We start from the raw sequence: 21898 nt of genomic DNA, 5'->3' as shown, positions 1-21898 counted from the left end.
GAGTAGCAGAGGGAAACATTTGCTTGGCTCTTAACGAACTCTTTCAGCCTGGTAGGTTAATGCAAACCGTCTTCACTAGTGCCTTAAGCTGATACATTGGACAATGAAATGCACTTGTGGAAGTACGAATGTGTGTTCCCTTCTGCTAAAGGTGATAACCTCAGTTAAAGGAATAGGGCAGGTCACTGGTAACAGTAATGTCTTAAAGGCTGCTGTTAGATCCACCGTCAGAGCTTTACAGGATTTTTTCAGTGTGGCTGACATTTCTGGGTTAAAATGAAAAAGTTGACTGACTTTTCCTAAGGACACAAGTTTCTCAATTTGTGTTTCAAAATTTAAAGAGTTTTAATTGAGAAATAAGGTAATTATGTGTGTGGATGTATGTGTATTAATGTATATGTTTGTTGGTTTGGGTTTTTTTTTAAATAATCAAATTTGAAACCTATTAGTCTGGAAGCTTCTACTTCATGACCATTCTTAAGACCTGCCATGAAGTTCAGTGATGTCAGAGCCCTCTTAGTCACAGGGAGAAAAAGACTTTTTGTCACTCCATGAAGGTTTCAAAAAAATGTATTCTTTTTAATCAGTAGTGTAGGGAAATTAATCTAGATAAGTTCTCATATGAATCCAACAGTTGCTGTAATACAGAAGAAGCAAAAATCTCCATGCTAAAAAGCTGCACCTTTGATTTTGGCAAATTTATTTTGGTTCGTATGTCTATCATAAAGATGACAGAAGTTCCTACAGGTTTCTGCTGAACTTTGAAAGTTCCTTGTTTGCAGTTGACCAGTTTCTGCATGGAGTTTGTTGTATCTGTCTTAACTGTCTTCCAGCCATTAAATACTGTACATAATTTTGGAGTTTTAGGAAGTTGGGTATGCATATAGATTGGAGAATGAAAATGATGGGGAAAAAAGCCTGTTCATATCACTGGAATTGACCATGTTACTATTTGTTATTGTGTTCTAGTGTTAATTTTGGAGGTGATCTTTCAAAATTTTTATTCTTCTAAATAATGATCTTCTACAAATATAGAAGAAATTTGAAGTTGTGTTATAGGTTACAACTTGAGAGGGTGGTGGGTTTTTTTTCCCTTGGAGTTTATTTCCTTATTCCTTGATTGCATCCTCCTTACCATTCATTCCCTGCTCCTAACAAGAGGGCTGGCTCATTGCTTCTGGTGATAAAGCACCACAAATCTAGGCATAAAATAAGTTATTTTTCTTATATTGCATTTGTAGACTAGACATTTTTGACAATAGATCTGCAACAGAATTTCCAACCTATGTTCAGTCATTCCTTAGAGTTAGTCACATTCCCAGATTACAGAAAAAGTAATTGTGGGGTTTTTTGACAAATTACACAATAATAGTTGAGAAATGAGAATATAAGCCTTAGTGGAGGTAGGGCTTTTGGTTTTCATGGCAGAAATTAATTTTAGACTACCATGTTGCTAGATAAATAGCTTGTAGTTTAAATAAATAGAACATACTCTTTTGGATACTTCCATGTATTCATTTCTATGAATTCTAGAAAATTACAAGGTGTGTGGTTGGCTCACTTTATTTTTCTGTATTTTACTCTTAATGATTTTTTTTTTAATATAAACTGAAAGTCAAGCTCTTGACACTACAGAAAAATCACTGAACTTTTTATTTCATCCATGAAAATCATTATGGTTGCAAAGGGAAAATACTCAAGCTTTTAAGTGTGTAGTGGCCCCCCACCAAATACGTATGTGTTATGGTATAGACTCCAACTCTTGGTATACTGCTTTGCTTCAAAGAGAAGCGTGGAGTGTTGGAGTTATTTTAATCATTGTTGTTCATTGTTCATGTGTTCCTTGGCTAAAATATGTGTGAAGTCCAACTGATGCACTGAACCAAGCAGGGAGAACCTCTGTCTTAATCATTGCAGATCCTTGCTTAGTTCATGTATAATGAAGCAGGCTGAATCTGCAGAGGAGAATCTTTCATAATAGTATTCCTCAGAAAGTATTTGTGGAGGTGCACCTTAACTTTTTCTTTGTAGACTTTTACTTCAAATATATTTTATTCGTTTGGGAGTTTTTGAAATGTTTTTTGTCTTTATGTATTGCAGCTGCTTTGTTAGATGGTTCTCTTGAGAATGATAGAGGGACTTTGATTTCATATGTTTTGAGGGTGGTTTTTTTAACGATTTATTGGCACCTGTGGTAGACTGACAATGATAGTCTGAATATATTAAAAAGTGTTAGCTAGAGAAGTTCTATTCTTGCTTTTAAATTCAATGGATTTTGTTGTGTGTGCACATACATGCTGAGGAGAATTAATTGGTGGGAGTGGAGGGGAATGGACATTCTTGCTTGGACACTTACCAGTCTATATATGTAAATTTGTGATTTTTCTCTTTTAACTTGCAGATAAGCCTCTGAAGAAGCGAAAACAAGAAAACAAACCACAGGAGGGTGGTGGTGCTACTGGAGGAAATAGAGCAGCTTCTCAGGAGACAGGTTCTGCAGGAAATGGGGCGAGGCCAGCGTTGATGGTTAGTATTGATCTGCAGCAAGCAGGCAGAGCAGACTCTCAGGCAACAGTAACTCAGGATTTGGACACCATCAAAAGACCTGAAGAAATTAAACAGTATAACGACGGGTTTGTGTGTGTTCCCCAAGAAGACACTGTTGGAGTACTTAAATTTAAACCTGAAAACCATCCTGAGATTTTTAGGAAAAAGTCAGACTTTGAGGGTCAAAAGACGGATATCCAGCAAAATGAAAATAGACAAACGGAGTTTCAGCAAAATGAGAGCAGACGGTTGGAAAGTAAACACAACGAGAACAAACAGTTAGAAGCTAAACATGAAAGCAAGCATGAAAGCAGACAAATGGAAGTGAAACAAAATGAGAACAGACAGACAGAATCAAAACAGATCGAGAGCAGGCAAATGGAGATGAAACAAAATGAGGGAAAACAAAATAATGGCAAACAGGAAGTAAGGCAGAGGCCTGAAACACCTAAACAGAAGAGTGAAGGCAGGCCTGAAACACCAAAACAGAAGAGTGAAGGCAGGCCTGAAACACCAAAACAGAAGAGTGAAGGCAGGCCCGAAACACCAAAACATAGACATGATAATAGGAGGGACTCCAGTAAACCATTGTCAGAGAAGAAAATTGAAATATCCAGGCATAAACTAGATGTGAAATCTGATCCTTCAAGGGTAAAACCTGAAAGTAGATCTGATCCAACAAAACAAAGGCCTGATGGGCGTTCAGTTTCTGATACACAGAGGCGTGACCATGATAGCCTTAAACAAAGATCTGAGGACAGGGGGGAGTCAGAGAGATGCAGAGGAGATCCATCCAAGATTAGAAGGCCTGAGTATTTGAGATCCTCAAACAAAAATGAACATGATTCTAAGCATGGTATTAAATCTGATGGTTCAAAACCTGAGAAATTTGAAAGGAAACATAGGCATGAGTCTGGTGAATCAAGGGAAAGGTTTTCTTCTGGGGATCAGAAATCAAGACCTGACAGCCCTCGTATTAAACAGGAAGGTAAAGGAGATTCTAGTAAATCAAGATCTGATAAACCAGGTTTTAAATCACCCAACAGCAAGGATGAACGAAGGACAGATGGTAATAAGAGTAAAGTAGATAGTAATAAAGCACATGCTGACAATAAAGCAGAATTTCCCAGTTATTTGTTGGGGGCAAGATCTGGCGCATTGAAACATTTTGTCATTCCAAAAATCAAGCGTGATAAAGATGGCAATGTTACTCAGGAGTCAAGGAAAACTGAATTTAGAGGTGAACAGAAGGACAAAGTAGAGAAGATTGGGCTAGTTGAAGATCTAAATAAAGGAGCTAAGCCTGTAGTTGTCCTTCAAAAGCTTTCTTTGGATGATGTACAGAAATTTATTAAGGATAGAGAAGATAAATCAAGGGGCTCTTGTTTTAAACAGAACAAGAACAAGTCATCCAAATCTAATAAAGGTAAGATTTTTTAAAATATTAATTACATTATATCTTTTACACTCCTGTTCGTTTAGTTTTGCTACTTCTGTAGTTAGAAATGAAACACAAACATTTGATAGTTAGTTTATATGCTTGCTTACATGGTGATTTTGGGGAACAAAGTGAAACTCGTCTACAGACTTGTTGTTATTGGAAATCTTGCTACAATGTACCTGCAATGATTTATTTACTCCAGTGCAGGTACTTAATGTGGGAACACTTAAACGCTCTTAAGCTGTACTTCAGCTGTATTAGTTTAACTCAGTAATTTATCCAGTGAAATGTAACTGCTCTATGTGTGATTTAAACCGGTTCAAGTTTGTCTGTATAAGCGACTGATACTACTGTGACTAAATCAGTGTGGCTGGAATGGTGGGAAATACTATGTATACAAGCTGTAGGATTCTTTTCGGTTTTTAATTGGAACTGAAATGTGGTTTTCCAAGGCATGTTTTGACATGCAATAAGAACGCAGTTACAACATCCCATCTGCCTCTTTTACACTATGAAAACAACTCCATGCTTGAGGCTGTGTGACAATAAGCTTACAAAAAGGTTCTGTCTTTAGGTGAATTTAGACATCATTATCTTTAGGGTCCATTGTATGCAGAAAGAGGAAAGGAACTGGTAAACAATTGGCTGACATTTTCAAATTAGTAATATGGAGAGGAAATAATTCAGAATAGGTTTTAGATTGTGGGTTTGATATTTGGTTGATTGTCTCTTCTGCTGATGTAACACTTTTACAAGATTGCTTTTCTTCTTGGTGCTCTAATTTTGGCTTCTTTGGTTTCAGACTGAAGTAAATCATTTCACATTGTGAAATTGATGTTAGTAACTGGTCAGGGTTCCTTTCTTTAATGTTTAACTTTTAAAGCATTTAAATTTCTTGCATAGTTATGTTTGTAGAGTTGTCATGTCTCAAAATACAAATTAAGTGGCAGGGGAGAGGATTTCAGCTGTATGCAGGGTGATTTATGAATGCAATTTCTAGTATATCATTAATTTGAGATTAAAATGTTTTCTTATGTAGTTGATCTGATAAGAAATTATGTAGAAATCATCTTTGTGAATGTATAACTGTTTATGTGCATGTGTACAGAGGTGATATCTGTATAATGAATTTTTTGTGCTATGTCTCTCTTCTATCTACTAACCTGTTTGTATTAACTCTTAAAGACATAATAATTCAGGATATGTATTACTTATTTGTAAAATATTAGCCTCCTTGTTAAATATTTTCTCTTTGTCCTGGAAACAGGAACATTTCCCCTGTCCCTTTTTGAGGTTCAGAACAGTCAAAATTTGCATTTCTAATAATAGGTATCTAGAGCTAGACATAAAATTATGACATCTTTATTGTCAGTTTTGCCTGACGATTTCAGATAAAACCATTATGTTCTTGATAGACAATGCTGAAAACTTTTTCACAAGGATAGATTTGAATTCACACAATTCTGTGTGCAGAAAATCAGTAATTTTTAGAGCCCTCAGAGCCATATATTGTATGTATGCTTTCTAAAATTTTTCTGAAGTATGTTTTTGTAGTCTGCATTGTATTTGGTTATCTATATAGAATATTTTAGTAATGTGTGAAGGTTTTAATTACTCTTGTCTGATTGGCATGTCTCTAGTAGCTGTGTCACACATAAGCAACACATTAATTTTAAAGTCAGGCATATAACTTTTCCACAATGTTTTTGTCTATTTTATGTTTTCTGAAGTCATACATTTCTTACATAATCTCAAATAACTTGGGATATATCTTCCAGGGAAATAAAATGTTTTAATCAGATGTCAGTCTTTTTGCTGTTGTATTCAGAATAAGGTTCTTACAATGGCAGTAGAAATAGGTTTCGTGGAAAGAATAATGTTGTAACTATATTTCTCTTACAAATCAAGTTTTGAGTGTTCAGCCAGGCAGATTTTGGAGAAAGTGTCTTTGAACTTCAGATTTTTCATGTGTATTTTTAGTTCTACAATTTTTTTGCCCAGCTTCCTGGTGACTTACTTCCTAGGATATATTATGCTAGATAACTAGGTGAACTCAAATGTTTGAAAAGGTTCATAAAGATTTCTCTTCATAAACCAAAGTCTGTTTGTCAACAGCTGAATGATATAGAAAATATTCAAGCCATTGCCACAATGTCTTCAATCCAACTGAGAGAAATAGCGTTCACTGTTTTACTTTGTGCCATTTTTAGTTATAAAGATTTTAATACATTAGAAAATGAAATTTTCATAAACATTCTTTAGTTCATCCTATATTTCTTAATAGATTGTAGCAAATCTTTTTTAGTGTTGCCTTTTAGCATCATTATTCCACTTTTCACATCCCTCTTATTTCATGTAGCTTAGTATATTTTGCTTTATCTTTCCTTAATTTACTTCCTTGTATTTCTTGTCCTTTGTTTTTGCTTTCTCATCCATCCATCCCCCAAGAAAATATCTTCTGGCTTTGTCATGTACAACATCATTGCTGTGATTTATCTGAAATTCAATTTAAAATAGAATTAGTTCAGCTAGTTCAAAACACCATTTAAGTAGTCATTCAGTCTTAAGGGACTAATGCCCATTCATTACAAAACTCAGTAAAATTTACTTGTTTTAAGCTAAACTTGATGCTTTGCAAACTGAAAGTCTATACAACTTTTTACATTGTTTCAGTGAACTTTAAATTTTAAAATCATACCTTTATTGTGCATGTGGATAAGCCTTGCATTGTACTGTAAAAAAGACAAAGTAACATTTTAATCAAATTTTATAGACAGGTTTGAAATTTTGTTATTGTATGAATGGGAGGGATAGCCTGTATGCGACTGTTAACATTGAATCATCCCAACAGTCCCTTTTGGCATTTACGAGGAAAAAGCGACTTTTTATTCTCTTCTAATGTCTGACCATTTTTCTGAAAGATTCACTCTAGCTTAGAGCAATATTGTGGAAATTTTTTTTTATAGTAATTTTGTAAGGGGTCTTACGGTGAAGTTTTATAGCCTGTTTTGTCCAGGACAAAATGAATTTTAACATTTTTTTCCTACTGTTTTAACATCTGCGAATGCCTTTTATCCTGGTTTTAATGCAAATGTATGTTGTTGGCGGATCCATGAAACTTTTCCCTTCAAATTTGTGCCTGCAATGAGGAGGTCATGTTTGCTATCCTTTGTTTTCAGAGCTTCAGCGAATACCTTGTCTGCTGCTTCTTAGAACTGTACTGATCAACTGTGTTGAGATGGGAGCTGTTAACAGTTTCACAGTTACTACATTCTGAACAAGACAAATTTTCTGTTGTTGAAGTATGAAACAGATCTGAATAATGAGAGAAGCTGTATGTGTAAGGAGATGTCTGAGTTGGTTTATAATATGTTTGAAGGATCCGCTTTTCAAAATAAGCACCATATATGTAATACAAGTTTTAGTTCTAGGACAAATGAGTGTATGTTTTTGAAGGTTTGTGCGGAAACACTTTTGGGTCTTCCAATATCACCTAAAAAGTTTGTTCTAAAAAAAAAATCTGATCTGAATGCTACTCCTTCATTGTATAGTTTGTTAAAAGATTTCATTATCTGTACAACATAGAACTTTAAACACAGGTTTTTGGTGCTCACTACAAGTCTTCCTAAATATATTGCATTCTCTGCTGCTATGATCTGTAATTTGAGTGAAAATTTGCAGTTTCTTCAAAGGCACTCTTCATTACATATTCATACAGGAACAACTAAAAATTTTACTGCTTAATCACTTTCATGTCATAGAGTTAAAACAATGCCTCTGGATTTTTCTGTGTTTATGTGGTTTGTTGGGGTTTTTTTTGTTTTGGTTTGGTTATTTTTTGTTGTTGTTTTGGTTTTTTTTAATTCCGGGTGACTTTTTCAGGGCCTATAGTAACTATAATTTGGCATTTGTGTAACATGATGGTCCATCTTTGAGTTCTAGTGCTGCTGGAAATAGTCTCACTTGTGAAGCAGAGTAATCAATTATGTGCTCATCTTCTAGGTGGAAGTGACAAGAAAGGGAGTATTCCAGGATGAAAAGCTATATCTAGATTGTGTTGGCTCGGTGAGCCAACTTGTGGTGGCTCTCAGACTTTTAGTTAACACAACAGAGCTACTCATAAATACTTTCTGGTACAGCTGAAAACTGTGGACAAAAAGAGTATCAATTTTAAACATTCTTTTAAATCCTTCATCTGTAGGATTTCTATAAGGACGAAATTGTCTAACCTTTGGGAAAAATAGCTTATGGATGTTAACACATCAAGCAAATTTTAGAGTTCACTCAGATTTATTTCCAAAGTAATAATCTCGTGATGCTGAAACAGACACACTGTTGTACTCACTGAAATCAGTGGGGCAAGCAGCTGTGCTGCAGGGAAATAACTGGAGTAACTATAGATTGTGCTTTTGTAAAGATCACCATTGTGAGAGTCCATAATTCCACAAATCTGAAATTTGAAATCCGTCTTGGAGTTCCTGGTAGTAACTGCATTTGCATGTGGGAAGGTCAGAGAAATAACCAGCTAAGCCTATTGCATGTGCGTGCAGGTGGATCAAGCACGTCATTATTTTCTCTGAAGTTCTACAGAAAATTATGCCACATTTCAGAGAAAAAAATCATGGTTTGTAGCAAGAAGTTTATTAATGATTTTTCTGAAATCTTTAAAGCTTCTCCTAAATTCTAAATTTCACTAGAATTTTACAAAAAAACTCCCACTTTAAGAATTCTACAATCTTCCTATTTTTCCTCTTTTCTGAGATATTAGTGAATAGCTCTTTTCAACTTAATTAGAGTAGAAGAGGAGCTGCCTGTCCCTTGTGGCATTAGAAGTACTTAAATGTATTTGGGGGTTGCAGAGGATCCATTTTAATATACACTTGGTCCATTTAGCCCTAATTTTTTTTTTCTCCTTTCTGTATTGAACAGGTTCACAGTTTGAAACAAATTCCAGGCATTGTTTAGTCAACAGCCAAAACCAAACTGTATATGACCTATTAAATCCGATAGTCTAGGAAGATCTTATTTCTCTAGCATGCTTTGCACTGGAATGGATCGTTCCTACTTGCACGGATTTTTTAGGTATGGTGTGTCCGTCCTATCCCAGAAAGCATGATGGGATTTGTACAGGCATTGTACATAGTCCCTGGGGTCTTCCTTTTTCATGCTGGTTTTTAAGTAGATGTTGGATAAACTGGTATGGTTAGACAGCAGGATTTCAGCCATTGCACACTGGAGTCCTTTCTTGTGTTGATCTATTACCAGTACAACAGGAGATATTTTCAGCACACTGCTTTGCCTGGAGGCTGCTTTAGTTATTTCCTACTTTAGTCTTTGCCACTAAGGTAAATATTCTAATTCTTGTTGTCATTAAGTTTTCTCTGGGTAGTAAGAGTCAACTACGCATGTTGCACATCTAGTTCTTAGCAGCAACAATAAACTTGATCAAACCCACTAGTTTCATTGTACTTTGATTCATCTAAAACATGATGCTTTGTCTGTTTGCCGATTTAGGAGTGCGTTGTTTAATTAGTTCATTTTTGAAAAATTACTTTGGCACATGTAAGTGATGTAAATTTATTACCTAATTTGTCAGAGCGATTTGTTGAAAGTCTGAAACTGCCTTTGGTTCATGGACATGGATGCTTAATCAGGTTCCTCTTACTTCTGGGAATAGCTAAGGCTATTTTGCATAAATAATTTTTGCAACAATGCATTGCAATATGTAAAAATGTGGGCCAGCAATTTGTCTGACGTCAATTACAATATGCAATGCAAACCTGTTCATGTGTCTAAGTTTCTATCTATAGATGTTATTTCTTGGCTTACATGCAGGGATATGTGCTCAAAATTTTTTGTTTGAATTTTCTTCTAAACAAAGGGTAAGTTTGGCAAAATACAAATAGGGGAAAGCCTCACATTTGCTTCTGGTAAATTAACTTTTCTGTTACTTGACATTTTCAGCTGGTTTAGGTGGCTGCTTTTGTGTAAGAAAATTTAAACTGTTTGTTTCAAATTTGGAGTTTAGTTTTGCTCCATGGGAACATTACCAATGAACAGAAAAGTATGAGACCTTTTTCATTCTTCAAATTACTAAACTGTTGTTTGCTTTTAATAAAGGTTCCTTAAATATGCATACTGTTTAATTATCTTCCAAGCAACTTTCCTGTAGTATTTTATATTAAAAGCTAAACCACCAGCAATCTTTTGTTGTTGTTGCTTATGTAATTAAGTTACTTTGAAGAAGCAAAACAAGAGTAGCTTCATGTGATACGTTCAATGATAAAGGCTGAGAATCTTTCCATGATGGAGTGAGGAAAAAGCAGATCTTCTTGATCTGCCTATAGTCACAAATCAGATGACATTTGTTTTGCTTACTCTCCGCAAAGATCTGGATTGTATTATATTGCCTATATAGGAGTTTTTCTTTTATAAGAAGAAAAATTATGAGCTGTAATTTGATTTTCTTTAATTAAGGTCTTTTTTCTTAGGTGAGGCCCCATGGTTCAGTTTCTAAATTAATCAGAATACATGGCTGGGAAAATACATCAATCATAAATTTCAGATTCCAGACATTAATAGTAACAGAAAATTACATGCTGTGTTTTATACACCTTAAGTTTTTAATACAATAAATTGACTTGGCTTAAATTTCAATGCATATGTTCTAAAGCAATGACAGCAAAATCCAAAAGCAATCCCCTGACACTGATTCATAAAACTGAGGGCGTTTGTGCAGCACTGCATTTATTTCAGTGGCCAATCTTGCTCCATTTTACTCTGAATACCACTGCATTTTTTGTGGTTATCTTGCCAAAATAGACTGCTCTAGCCTCCTTTTATCTTTTTTTTTTTTTTTTTTTTTTTTTAAAATGCAAAAAGTCAGTGAATAGTAATAAGAAATGAAATAACTTGTGGCTATAGTTGTCACAGCAATCAGATAGCTTGAGGAAATCATTGATACCAGTGTAAATGTGAGTTCTCTTGGCATCTTCAGAGAGTATATGTTGGATATATTCCCTGCTCTCTGCCTGGATCTTTGTGTGCTCTTTGGAAATATCTTCCCTCCATCAAAAAATGTTTCTTCCTTATGAGAGTATTTTGTACTATTGTAAAAACGTTTTTGAATCTGTGGGCAATGATGACCTCTACTGTGTCATGGAATTATTCTTTTGCTGTGTCCATAATCTTATTTGACCCACCAAGCTGGCTGGGTCTCATTTTTCAAGCCAGAGCTAAAGGACTGGAGTCTAAGCAGGGAGTCTGAACCTCTTCAGTTATTTTAGCCTAAGGCTGGGAGCCTTCCTTTTGTGCCACTATTGGGGCAGATGAGGAAAAATTATTTTGAAGGATGTGTTCAAGCAGGTTCTATGGAATGGTATGGGACATTCTTCTTCCTAACACTACTTCTCCCTCCTGCCAAATTTGTTGCAGCAGAGAATCCTGTAGGTGCAGTCCCTTGGGTGGTGGTGAAAGCATCTCAGTCTGCCACCTTCTTTCTGGGGTGGGTGCGTGTGGGTGTGTGTGCGCATGCGAGCTGAGCTCAGGAGTTACCCCTTCATGGATGTAGTCAAAAGGTGAGGATAAGGGGCTCAACAGAGGGTCATATCCTGTTTGTAGGATGTAGCTGTATATCCTTCTATAAACTTTAAGGCAGAGAATGGGAGAGGAAAGAGGAAAGCTGCTGGAGTAAATGCACTGCTTCTCAGGTTATTTTAACTAGTATTTGTTTGATGGTGTGTTTTTCAGCTGATGATAGGGTATTGAGATAACATGTCTTAGGAGGAGATGTACCTTCCTCATACCTTTAAATTCCTCTTTGAGAAAAGGATTGTGATTTCCTTTCTATTCTTGAAACTCTCCAGGGCACTGAATTATTTGGAGGAGTGTGAAGCTGGTGGTCAAGGGACTCTGATCACCAAGGGCTCCGTGCACCATATAATGAGCATTTTAAGGGAGAGCCTGGTGGAAAGGATGTCGTTAAATTTGCACACTGAGAAATAGCCAAAAATTTTCAGCTTTAACCAATAATCTGTTCATCAGTCACAGGGAGTCACACAGCCCTTTGCACTGTAGTGCCTGAGTGCTGCACTGTAACAATATTTAACTATTTTAAAAGAGTGTTTATTTTCCAAACATCTTTATAAATTAAGGAAGCACTTTTATCCCCCCTTTTTTTTTCTTTTAGTTCTTTTATCTAGAATAGAACCTTATCTGCATGAGTGGTTATAGTAGAATTAAGCTATGGGTCTGTGCTGTTGTAGTTACAACGACATGGCTATCCAACAAGGAGGAGGTACTCTTATTATGGAGTAAGTGTGTATTTTATTTGATTTAGAAGAAAATTTGAAGGTTGGTTGAGCCAATCCTGAAAGAAGCTGCTTTCCTTCCTGCATATATGTCTAACATGGGAGGTTTTATCACTGTAGTTATAGCAGTGACCCAAAATTACTTGAGAAAGTTAGACAGTAAGCTGGTGATACATAAGGGAGGAGGATCCTCTGTCAAATGCTCAGAGAGGGCATGTAAGGAAGGTAAGCTTGGTCTCTGTGGAATAACAGCAAGACTGGATATACTAGTCATCAGCAAAATACGAAGAGTCCAGTAGCAGGAAATGTCTTCTGTGGCAAAAAAGGAGCAAGAGGAGGGCAAAATTGAGCTGCACTCTGTAGGCTTTTAATGTCGAAATGAAGATGTGTGGCAATTCATTAGTGTAGAAGTTCAAGAATTCGGGAGTGGCTAAACTTAAATTTCTAAACAGAGAAAGGCAAAGTTAAGATTCATATCCTCACCCCCAAAAAATGGCACTGTTCCCTCCTAGAGCCTTGTGTGTTCTTTTATATAATATCTTGAGAATTGTAAAAAGTTGCATTTTAAAATACAATATATAGAGATTACAAATATGAAATTGCATTAAATGCAGCTTTGCTTATTACAAACTATTAGCACACAGTAATGTAAAAGACAATGTTTATGCAAAAGAGTTGATGCACATGAACCTCAGCTTTGAAATGAACTTCAGGGCAGTTTTTCTTCAAGCACTTGTTCATTTGCCACAATAGATGTGTCTGCAAACAAGCAATTTTGAATTTTGGTGTTACGAGTATTTTAAAAGTAGCAATATAAGCAAACTGATATGGATTGTGTCCACTGTATTAACTGTCTCTTATAGTTATGGAAGTAGCAATTTGGAATTCAGGTTTCTAAATGTATTTGAATCTTGATGGCTTGTTAGTTTGTAGGAGATTACAAATGTAATGTAAAAAAATGTAAACTACGTCTGTTTTACATAGTTTGGAAAGCAAAAGATAAATCATTACTGAGAAGATAACAGAGTTTTTATGGCAGGACCAGCCTCTCTGATCCTGGAAGGCTGACCTGGGCATTAGCAATCATCATCCCCTTTTCCATAGCTGCTTGTTTGAAGTTGTTATAAGAAGCCAGGTGAAACTAATATGAACACACTGATTGTTGTGTCAAAAAATAATTGTCCTGTCCATTGAATGGAGCCAGTAAAAGTCCATCATGATGTTACTTTTTTTTTAATGTTCAGCCTCTCTTGAAGGCATTAATCTGCCTGGATCAGGGAGATCTGTTTGACTTGCAGATGTAAGGCAAAGTGATTTTGGATCCTTGTAAAGATTAGAGATGCGTATGTATTAGCTAAAGTTAAAGGCTGTTCTACAAACTTGAAACTACCCATGAAATTATGAACAAAACCTGATGCTGAACTTTGAATCAGATCTGTGCCTTTCCATTCTTTTTCTAAGTCATACATGAAGAAGGGAGATACTACATTCACTAGATATTTGTAGAAATCCGTCTGCTACACATACTATACATGGCAAAACCCTTTGAAAAGCTTAAAATAGATTAAAATAGAATATGGGAGGAGGCTTACTGACTAATTTTTAGCTGAAATTGTCTGGCTGATCTTTAACTGTATTGTATTTTGTCAAGAATTGCTTGGTGAGAAAACTAAGTATCTTGATGGTCAGTGGATATTCAATAATATCTGAACTCTTGAATACCTTCTCTAAGAAACATTTTGATAATGACAATCAAACAAAAAGAACAGCTTGTTCTTCATCCGGCAAGCAACTAGTACGTAAGTCATGGACAGCATTGCATATGTTTAGAGAAGCACTGAAGAAGTGGTGACTGTTTATATATGCAGTTCTTTCACATGAATTGTTCTTACAGCTATTCTGTGATTTGTCCCTCAGTTTCATTAATGTGGAGTTTGTTAGCATGCTGTTCTTTACAGTGAGACAAAGCTTTTGTTATGATGGTACTTTCCTTCTGTTATTTTTTGTTTGTTTGTTTGTTTTAATAGTTACAGCACCTTTGAGAATATGTGTAAGGGATGTCTGAAGAAGACTGTTGCCTATAGCCCATTTCAGGCATCTTGTGTGTACTGATCACAGACACTGCAAAAAAATGAGTTATTCCATTGATGAGGACAGTTCTTCAGAAAGCTAATTTATTGAGGCGTTCTTATTAACTTGTGGAGTAACTTTTTAGCCGTTTAAAAATCCATGTAATCTAGAGGCAAACGTAACTGATTAAAGTGGAAACATGAAAGTAGGTACCAGATCTTAGCAAATTTATCAAAGAAATTGGAAAAACTGAAGGTGATCATACATGTGTTTGTAGATATTTTCAAAGGGATTTGTGTTGTATATTCTTTTAATAGTTTTTGAAAATTATCCCATAAACTGAAAAGACATTAGCATGGGGTTTATAACCTAATGTTTGTTGCCACGTGACTGGATTGTCTTAAGTATTTCTTTGCTACCCTGAACAAATAAGCAGTACCTTCCTTATAAAATACAGGGGTATAAAGAAGGAATTTTGTAAGATGTTTCTAGTGAAGATTGAGTTGCCCTAACTCAACATAACACAAGTAATAGAGTAAAATAAATATTAGCAAGCTCTTGACTGGAGTCCCACAGTATCTAATATCCCTGGATTTCTTCAGAAAGGATCGGGAGTCTTTTCCCATGTATATCAGAATTGTAGATACATGTGCAGTCATGCCTAACTCCTTTGTATTGCATGAGTAAACTTGTTTTAGTTTGGTTATTTACAATCCTCAGCAGCTAAGGAAACTGGGCATGCAGCAGACTTGCTCCAGGGAACATTGTTACAGAAACAAAAACTTTAAAGATAGCTCATAGAAAACTTTACAGTTCTCTCTTCAGCTGTTCTCCACCTGAATAAAGAAAACTTTACATATTCCCTAATAAAAGAAGAAAGTGTAAGCTTATATTGTCATCTGAAATATCTGTAACAGGAGAGAGTGCAATTCAAGCATTAGTTGAATTTAACACTGGAGAACATGGAAAACTTGGAACTTTTGAGAAGGAAATAAAGTTATTTTTTGAAATGCTTAAAGTAGCTGCATTTTTTTTCATTAATGTCTAATGAATACTGTGGTAATTGACTTATTTTTAAAGATTGAGTAGTGTTCTACCCTGGGAACAAAATCAATAAGGAAAGCAAGAATACATATTCCTAGGAGGTAGGAGAGTAGTAGTCTGTGATTTTTGTTCGCTGTTTGTGGATTTAATGCAACTTTGGTTCCTTTACTTGTAGCTGGCTTTTGCAATGTCTTTGTTTGGCCAGAGTTGCTGTAGTCTTTATACTCTGTGTGTGTAGTCCCACTGATTTCAGTGAAATTACCAACAGTGCATAAAATTGAGAATATGTTAGAGAACCAGGATCTGAGCCTCTAGCAATTTCACCTGTGGAAATTGTCTTAAAATTGTGTATGTGAATTTTCCTGTAGTCTGGGACTGGATGTAAGCCAAGTCTTTTCAGGCACTGTATACATGTACAAAGAGACGTGGAGTATTAGTGTGTGGACACCACTGCTCAGGCATGGCTATGCAGCATGCAGATTAGACCTGGCTGGCATATAGTCAGCTGTTGGTACACACAGAGGACCTGATCTGTCCGTGACAGCACACTTCTGCCTATCTTCAATCAAGTGCCCAGCCTGCAAAGAATAATCATGTCACAGCAACGTGATCAACCACACTGTGAAATGCTGTCTCGCATTTTTTGAAAGCAATATTGAGAATTTAGGTAACTTTGGCAGGTGGTGATTATGTAAGGATGGCAACATAACTCAAAGAAGAGTGACCACAGCATAGGGGAAGCAGGGACAACTTTCATTATCAGTTTCACTTTATAGATATTTACCTATTTCAGTTAGAAACGCCCTGTATTTTAAATTAAATCTTCTTAAAAAATGCAGTTAAATGAGATCACTTGATGAGCATACTTGAGCATTATAAAAAAAATAGTTTTCTGATCATTAGTTTAATTGCTTATATGCAATTTTTATGCTTTTTATGCTCATATGTGAAACCAATAATATATGAGACTTTTTAAAAATTTTGTGGCTGGAAACTATTTTCTTATTTTAAGGCTCTTCTAATTCAAGGAAAGGATATTTAAAGAGGGAAAGAAAACAAGAAAAAGCCTAATCTTGGATTAGAAGATAGTATATTAGTGTAAAAATGGAAATAAATTTTAGAAATTTATGTTAGTGATATAGTAAATGCAATTAAAAAGTGAATTATCATCTAGAAGATGATTTTTGGAGGATTGTGTGTGTATAGCAATTGGCATGTGAGTTCCTCTCTAAGTAATATAGTATGGTTTGGGAAGGAGAGAGAGGTGCTTTTGACAAAGGTGTTTGTTGTGTTGTTGGAGAAAGGTTAACGGTTTAGTCCGATAATCTTCAAATCTGCAATATGTTATTTGGTAAATAAAGGTAAGATATCGAATAAACAAAACTCCAGGAAATACTTATGAATTAATTTGGTTTCCTGGTGTTAGTTGTAAAAAAATTTGACTGCAAATCTCCTTCATTCTGACAGCATATGGTTCTAATCATAGTTTCAGAATGTGATGAGAATGGTGTGTTGTGTTGTCAATGATTTGGCCTGTATTGAAGGATAAAACTCCAGAGGTTCTGCTGCAGATTGTCCCTACTTACTGGAAAAGGGAAGATTACTGTGTTGTGTGCACTGAATAATATGAATGAGAATAAACAGAACTGTTAATGAGGCACAAAGAATCTTTAATTTACCTACACTGTTAGAAAACCTGTTAAATTCAGAGGATGAACTGAAATGAGACTAAATTTTGTGTAAGTAGAGCAGGGATATCTTTTTAGAAAAGCAATTCACCACTTTGAATTTGTTTATATTTATATGCCTGGCAAAATATTTTTTTGAAGATGTGTATACAGTTTACTTTGTTAATTTCCAATTGAAGTGCGAACAATAAATGCAACTTTAAAAGGACCTTAAGTACATCCAGGTATATCTAACTGTGGTTATTAGTGGATATATTGTAAGCAGTTCCTGAGAAAGGACTGTAGTGTTTGGGTCCTTACTTTTATCTTCAGGTTCACATTTGCTCTTCTTACTCTCCATTAATAGGTAGCATAGATCAGTCAGTGTTAAAGGAGTTGCCTCCTGAGCTCCTGGCAGAAATTGAATCTACCATGCCACTTTGTGAACGTGTGAAAATGAACAAGCGCAAACGTAGCACAGTTAATGAGAAACCAAAATATGCTGAAATCAGTTCTGATGAAGACAATGACAGTGAAGAAGCTTTTGAATGTAAGTAGTACATCATTCTGTTCCTACTGCTAAAGAAAGCTAATATTTTGCTGTTAGGAAGAGATTCACTTTTTTTTTTTTTAAGGTGGCTACCCTAAAACATATGAAAACAAGTTTACTGTCCTGACAACTACTTGACTAAGAACCCTTTTTTCCTTTAAAAGAAAAATTACTTGGTTTCAATTTCTCTTCCTAATTACCTTATGGGAAGCCACTGCCTAGATTTTTAAATTTTTTTTTCAGTTTTACTATGAAACATTTTTTGCCAAACAGATTAAGGAAAATATCCTCTAAATCAGCACAGAATTTCAGTAAATAAATTTTAAATTATTCTTAGTTGTATTGATAAGTGAAGGATCCCCTCTTGCATTTTTCTGACGTGATAAATTGGGACTCTTACTTCCCAGAAGTTTCTTAAAATATTTGTTCTCCTATTATTTCTCTGGCATGTTGCTTGAAAAACTGGAGTTGTTTGGCTTCTCAAAATACCATTTGCTGATGATACTATTCTTGAATTAACTGTTTTCTAGGGAAGAGAGGAATCTGTAGTTAGAATTTTGTTGTGCAATTGGATAAAGTTCCTAAGGGTCAAAAAATGCTTCTAAGGACAGGATTTCCTACTTCCTAATTAAGAGTATAGTTCGTTAGTCTATGTGGTGGTTCAGTCAGCACTTAAACTCTATTAAAATGGAGTGAATCAGTTCAGTCCGAGTTAACGTCTTAGTTGTGTTACCCATGCAGGGCCACAGGAGAAGTGCCTATTGCTGTTAATCTGAGAAAATGTCTAGCTTATAATGATTTTTTCCCAAGTTTAGACTCTTTCCACTTTTGCTTATACAAACATCTTACGGAACTTTTGTAAAACACAATGTTTTACTTTTTAGACTTTCTTAGGGTCCAAAAGATAAAGATTTGTTTGTTCTGCTTTTTAATTGTTTCAAGTTCTCATCCAACAGATATGTAGTATGTATACACACATACACATAAAAATTATAATAGCGATACCTCTGATCTTTATCAAAGAAGCAGAAAAGAATATCTTCTTGTTTGTTTGTTTTTCCTTTTAATTATAACTGAATAATGCTGCTTTGAGTGTGAGTATGAGATCTTGAGGTAATTTGTAATCAGTCTTGATTATGGTAAAGTATTAATGGTTATTTGCTTCATTCAGGATTCTATGTTCTCTGTTTACCGTATCATATCACGTGTTAATGGTGTTAATAATCTGGAACAGTGAATTAAAAACATAAGTAAAGCAAAATAATTTAAGTTGGTTGGGAATGGAGAGAATTGTCAAGAATTTCAGATACCTTAATCTACCTCTTAGCCACAGTGGCTGTTGAAATTCTAAAATACAAAGTAAAGCAAATTAAGGAAAACTTTCACAATAATTGTATGCTTTAAGGGATTCGAGATTCATTATATCCACTCAAGAGATCTGTCCATCATTCTAAAAAATTCAGTGAGGGTATCTGGTTTAAAAATAAATTATAATATTTCTTAAAGGATACTGTAGAACTGAATTGAGTTAAAATGAGACAAAGTGATCAAGATAATGAAAGATTTGTGACAAGTACACTGAATAGATTTGTATTATTACAAATATGTATTTCAGAATTCTTTTGGTTGTCTAAAATTGAACTTCAAAAAATATGAAATAGTGATTGTTATAGAAGAGAAATTTGAGTATCTCATGAAGAAGGGACATTCCATTAAATTAGATTATAAGTAATTAAAAATTAGTGGCATCATTCTTATACAATAAGTGCTAAATGTGTTATTGCATAAATGTTTGGCAGAATTCAGAAGAAAATTACGTATTTATAGTCCAAATAGTCTTTATGTATAAAATCAATAATAACTCTTGAAATGTCATTAATAATTACATTTTTGGTCAATTTTACCTACTTCAAAATAAATATTGTAGAGCAGTGATTGTGCATAGCTGTTCCCATGTTCATCTTATTTGCCTTGCAGAGCCAGCACAACTGTAATACATTCTGTTTTGTCATGCAGCATTGATAAACTAGTCAATTTAAAATTCTTCTGGAAACCAATTATGGAAGTTACTTTTCTCATGGAGATGTAGCAGGGGTCAGAATTCATCCTACAGAGCTTAAATTGATACTGATGATTTATAAACTGTGATTTATAAACTGTCTCAGGGGAAGAAGTTAAGATGTATGAAGTCTTTTCCCACAACACACTTTCTTCTCCCATACACTCACTCCAGGTATACAAGATGGCCGTCCATTTCTTCAATCACAGTTAACTATCAACCATTTCAGTCAGTATTAGTTGCTCAGGCATCATGAACATGACTGTAGTGCCTCCAGAAGCCAGTCTGATCCAGAATCAAAGCCTGAACAGAGTTATTACCTTATAGACCTTGGACCACCTCTGTGCAGAAGTTTTGTACTACATTTTCAGAAGTGGGAGCCCTCTCGGGTGCAGTGCAGAGCTTTAGTATCGCCTCAGGTTTAATGGTTTTGATACTAATTCTGAACCTGGGCCAACTAGTGACTATATTCTGGTATATACCCTATGCTTCTCAATAAAATGGCGTTGTGGGAAGAACTTGTCAGTTCTGTTCAAGTTCTGTATAAATGCTCAGAAACAACCCGATATACAGTCATACCTCTCTAAACTTCAGGAGACTTTGGTAGAAACACACAGATGTCAGGGCTGTTACATGCAGGCTCACAAGTATAAACTCTGCTAGTCTAAAATGTGGTGGTTTGGAGCTGTTCTAATCTTCACAACATAGTCTGAGTTAGACATCTCTGTGGTAGCCCAGTTATCCTGCTACATTAGACAATGGAGAATTGGCTGCTTTAATGGATGAAACTAGCTCCTCCTCCATATCCTTTTTCTATTACATCATAGCACCCTCTCCCCTTCAAGACACACAAGACTTTCTTTGAAGGTAACAGAGAACTCTCCATTCTGCTCCCCCACTTTATTTCCACCAAATCTCTGTTTCTGTATAAAACATTTATCCCAGTTTTTCAACATTGAGTTCTGTGGGGCTTTTCAGTCCTGACTGAAAACTGGTTATAATAACCTTCTGTGGTATTAACTTGCTATCTGACCCAGAATTGTGACTCCAGCTTTCTCCTTTACAATGAATATCCTGCAGTATAGATAATGACAAAATTTTAGTTGCCTTGGCAAAACAGAATGTCTTTAAACAACTTGATTGCCAGGTCTCATGCGAACTTGCTGTGTTAGATGGGCAAAGCAATCTCTGAATTGGAATATGGACATCCAGTAATAGTCACAATTTTGGTAACTGAAGAAATTATCTGAATGTTCTCTTATGAAAGGGTGAAACTTACTTTGATTTTTTTCCACATTCCTCACTTTACTTAAAAGGACAAATGCCTTCTAAAATTGGATTTATAAATGTTTACTGTGTCTTTGCTAGTTTCAGGCACAGTTTTCATGTAATTCCAAAGAAATCATTAGAAGAATGCCATAACATAATTTTATAGAATAGTTTTAGAGCATTCACTTGTTTTACAGGACAGCTATACAATACTGTTTAACTTGCAAATCATAGAATCACAGTTATTTAGGTTGAAAAAGACCTTTAAGATAATCAAGTCCAACCATTAACCTAGCACTGCCAAGTCCACCACTAAACCATGTCCCTAACTGCCACATCTACACATCTTTTGAATGTTTAAAATTGTTTAATTTTGAGCTATTGAAAGTAGAATTTTTGTACTTATAATGAAAATGCATTTAATTACTAGCTTCTCGTAAAAGACATAAAAAGGACAGAGATGAAGCTTGGGAGTATGAAGAACATGACAGAAGAAGTTCTGGTGACCATAAAAGAAGTGGTCATTACCACGAAGGAAGGAGGACTTCTGGTAGTGGCCGTTATCGTAATCGCAGTCCTGATGACTCTGATATGGATGATTATTCTCCTCCTCCTAGCCTCAGTGAGGGTAACTGATCAATTATTTTTTTTTTCCATAATACTAGTGTATTTTAATGGATACGTTAAACATTTTAAAATAAAAATCTTCATATGCAGTATTGAATACAAATGTAAGAATTGTAAATAATCCTTTAGCCTTAAGAAGGCTTACTCTTTGTTCTCTTAATTAGTGGCTAGAAAAATGAAGAAAAAAGAAAAACAAAAGAAGAGGAAAGCTTACGAACCTAAATTAACACCTGAAGGTAATTTTAGAAGATTTATTTTCTACAGTTTGTATTCTCTGTTTTGTATATAAAATTATTATTTATAATTTTCTTTTTT

At 35.1% G+C, this 21898-nt stretch overlaps 1 protein-coding gene across 6 annotated transcripts in view; it reads left to right on the top strand.

Annotated features, from left to right (window-relative positions):
• Positions 1–21898, top strand: part of NIPBL (NIPBL cohesin loading factor) — a 166781-nt gene that overhangs the window by 103707 nt on the left and 41176 nt on the right. For 3 of the 6 annotated variants that reach the window (XM_075740677.1, XM_075740674.1, XM_075740676.1), the window contains 4 exons: positions 2402–3973; positions 17446–17628; positions 21387–21584; positions 21748–21819. In XM_075740677.1, the coding sequence (XP_075596792.1) occupies positions 2402–3973; positions 17446–17628; positions 21387–21584; positions 21748–21819 (2025 nt within the window). The remainder of the gene's footprint in view (positions 1–2401; positions 3974–17445; positions 17629–21386; positions 21585–21747; positions 21820–21898) is intronic. The other 3 variants (XM_075740675.1, XM_075740679.1, XM_075740680.1) reach the window with 3 other exon arrangements.

The sequence above is a fragment of the Balearica regulorum genome, chromosome Z, assembly GCF_011004875.1.
Source record: "Balearica regulorum gibbericeps isolate bBalReg1 chromosome Z, bBalReg1.pri, whole genome shotgun sequence".
Taxonomy (NCBI): domain Eukaryota; kingdom Metazoa; phylum Chordata; class Aves; order Gruiformes; family Gruidae; genus Balearica; species Balearica regulorum.
Note: the sequence above shows the minus strand (reverse complement) of the source record. Positions and strands in the feature narration are given on the sequence as shown.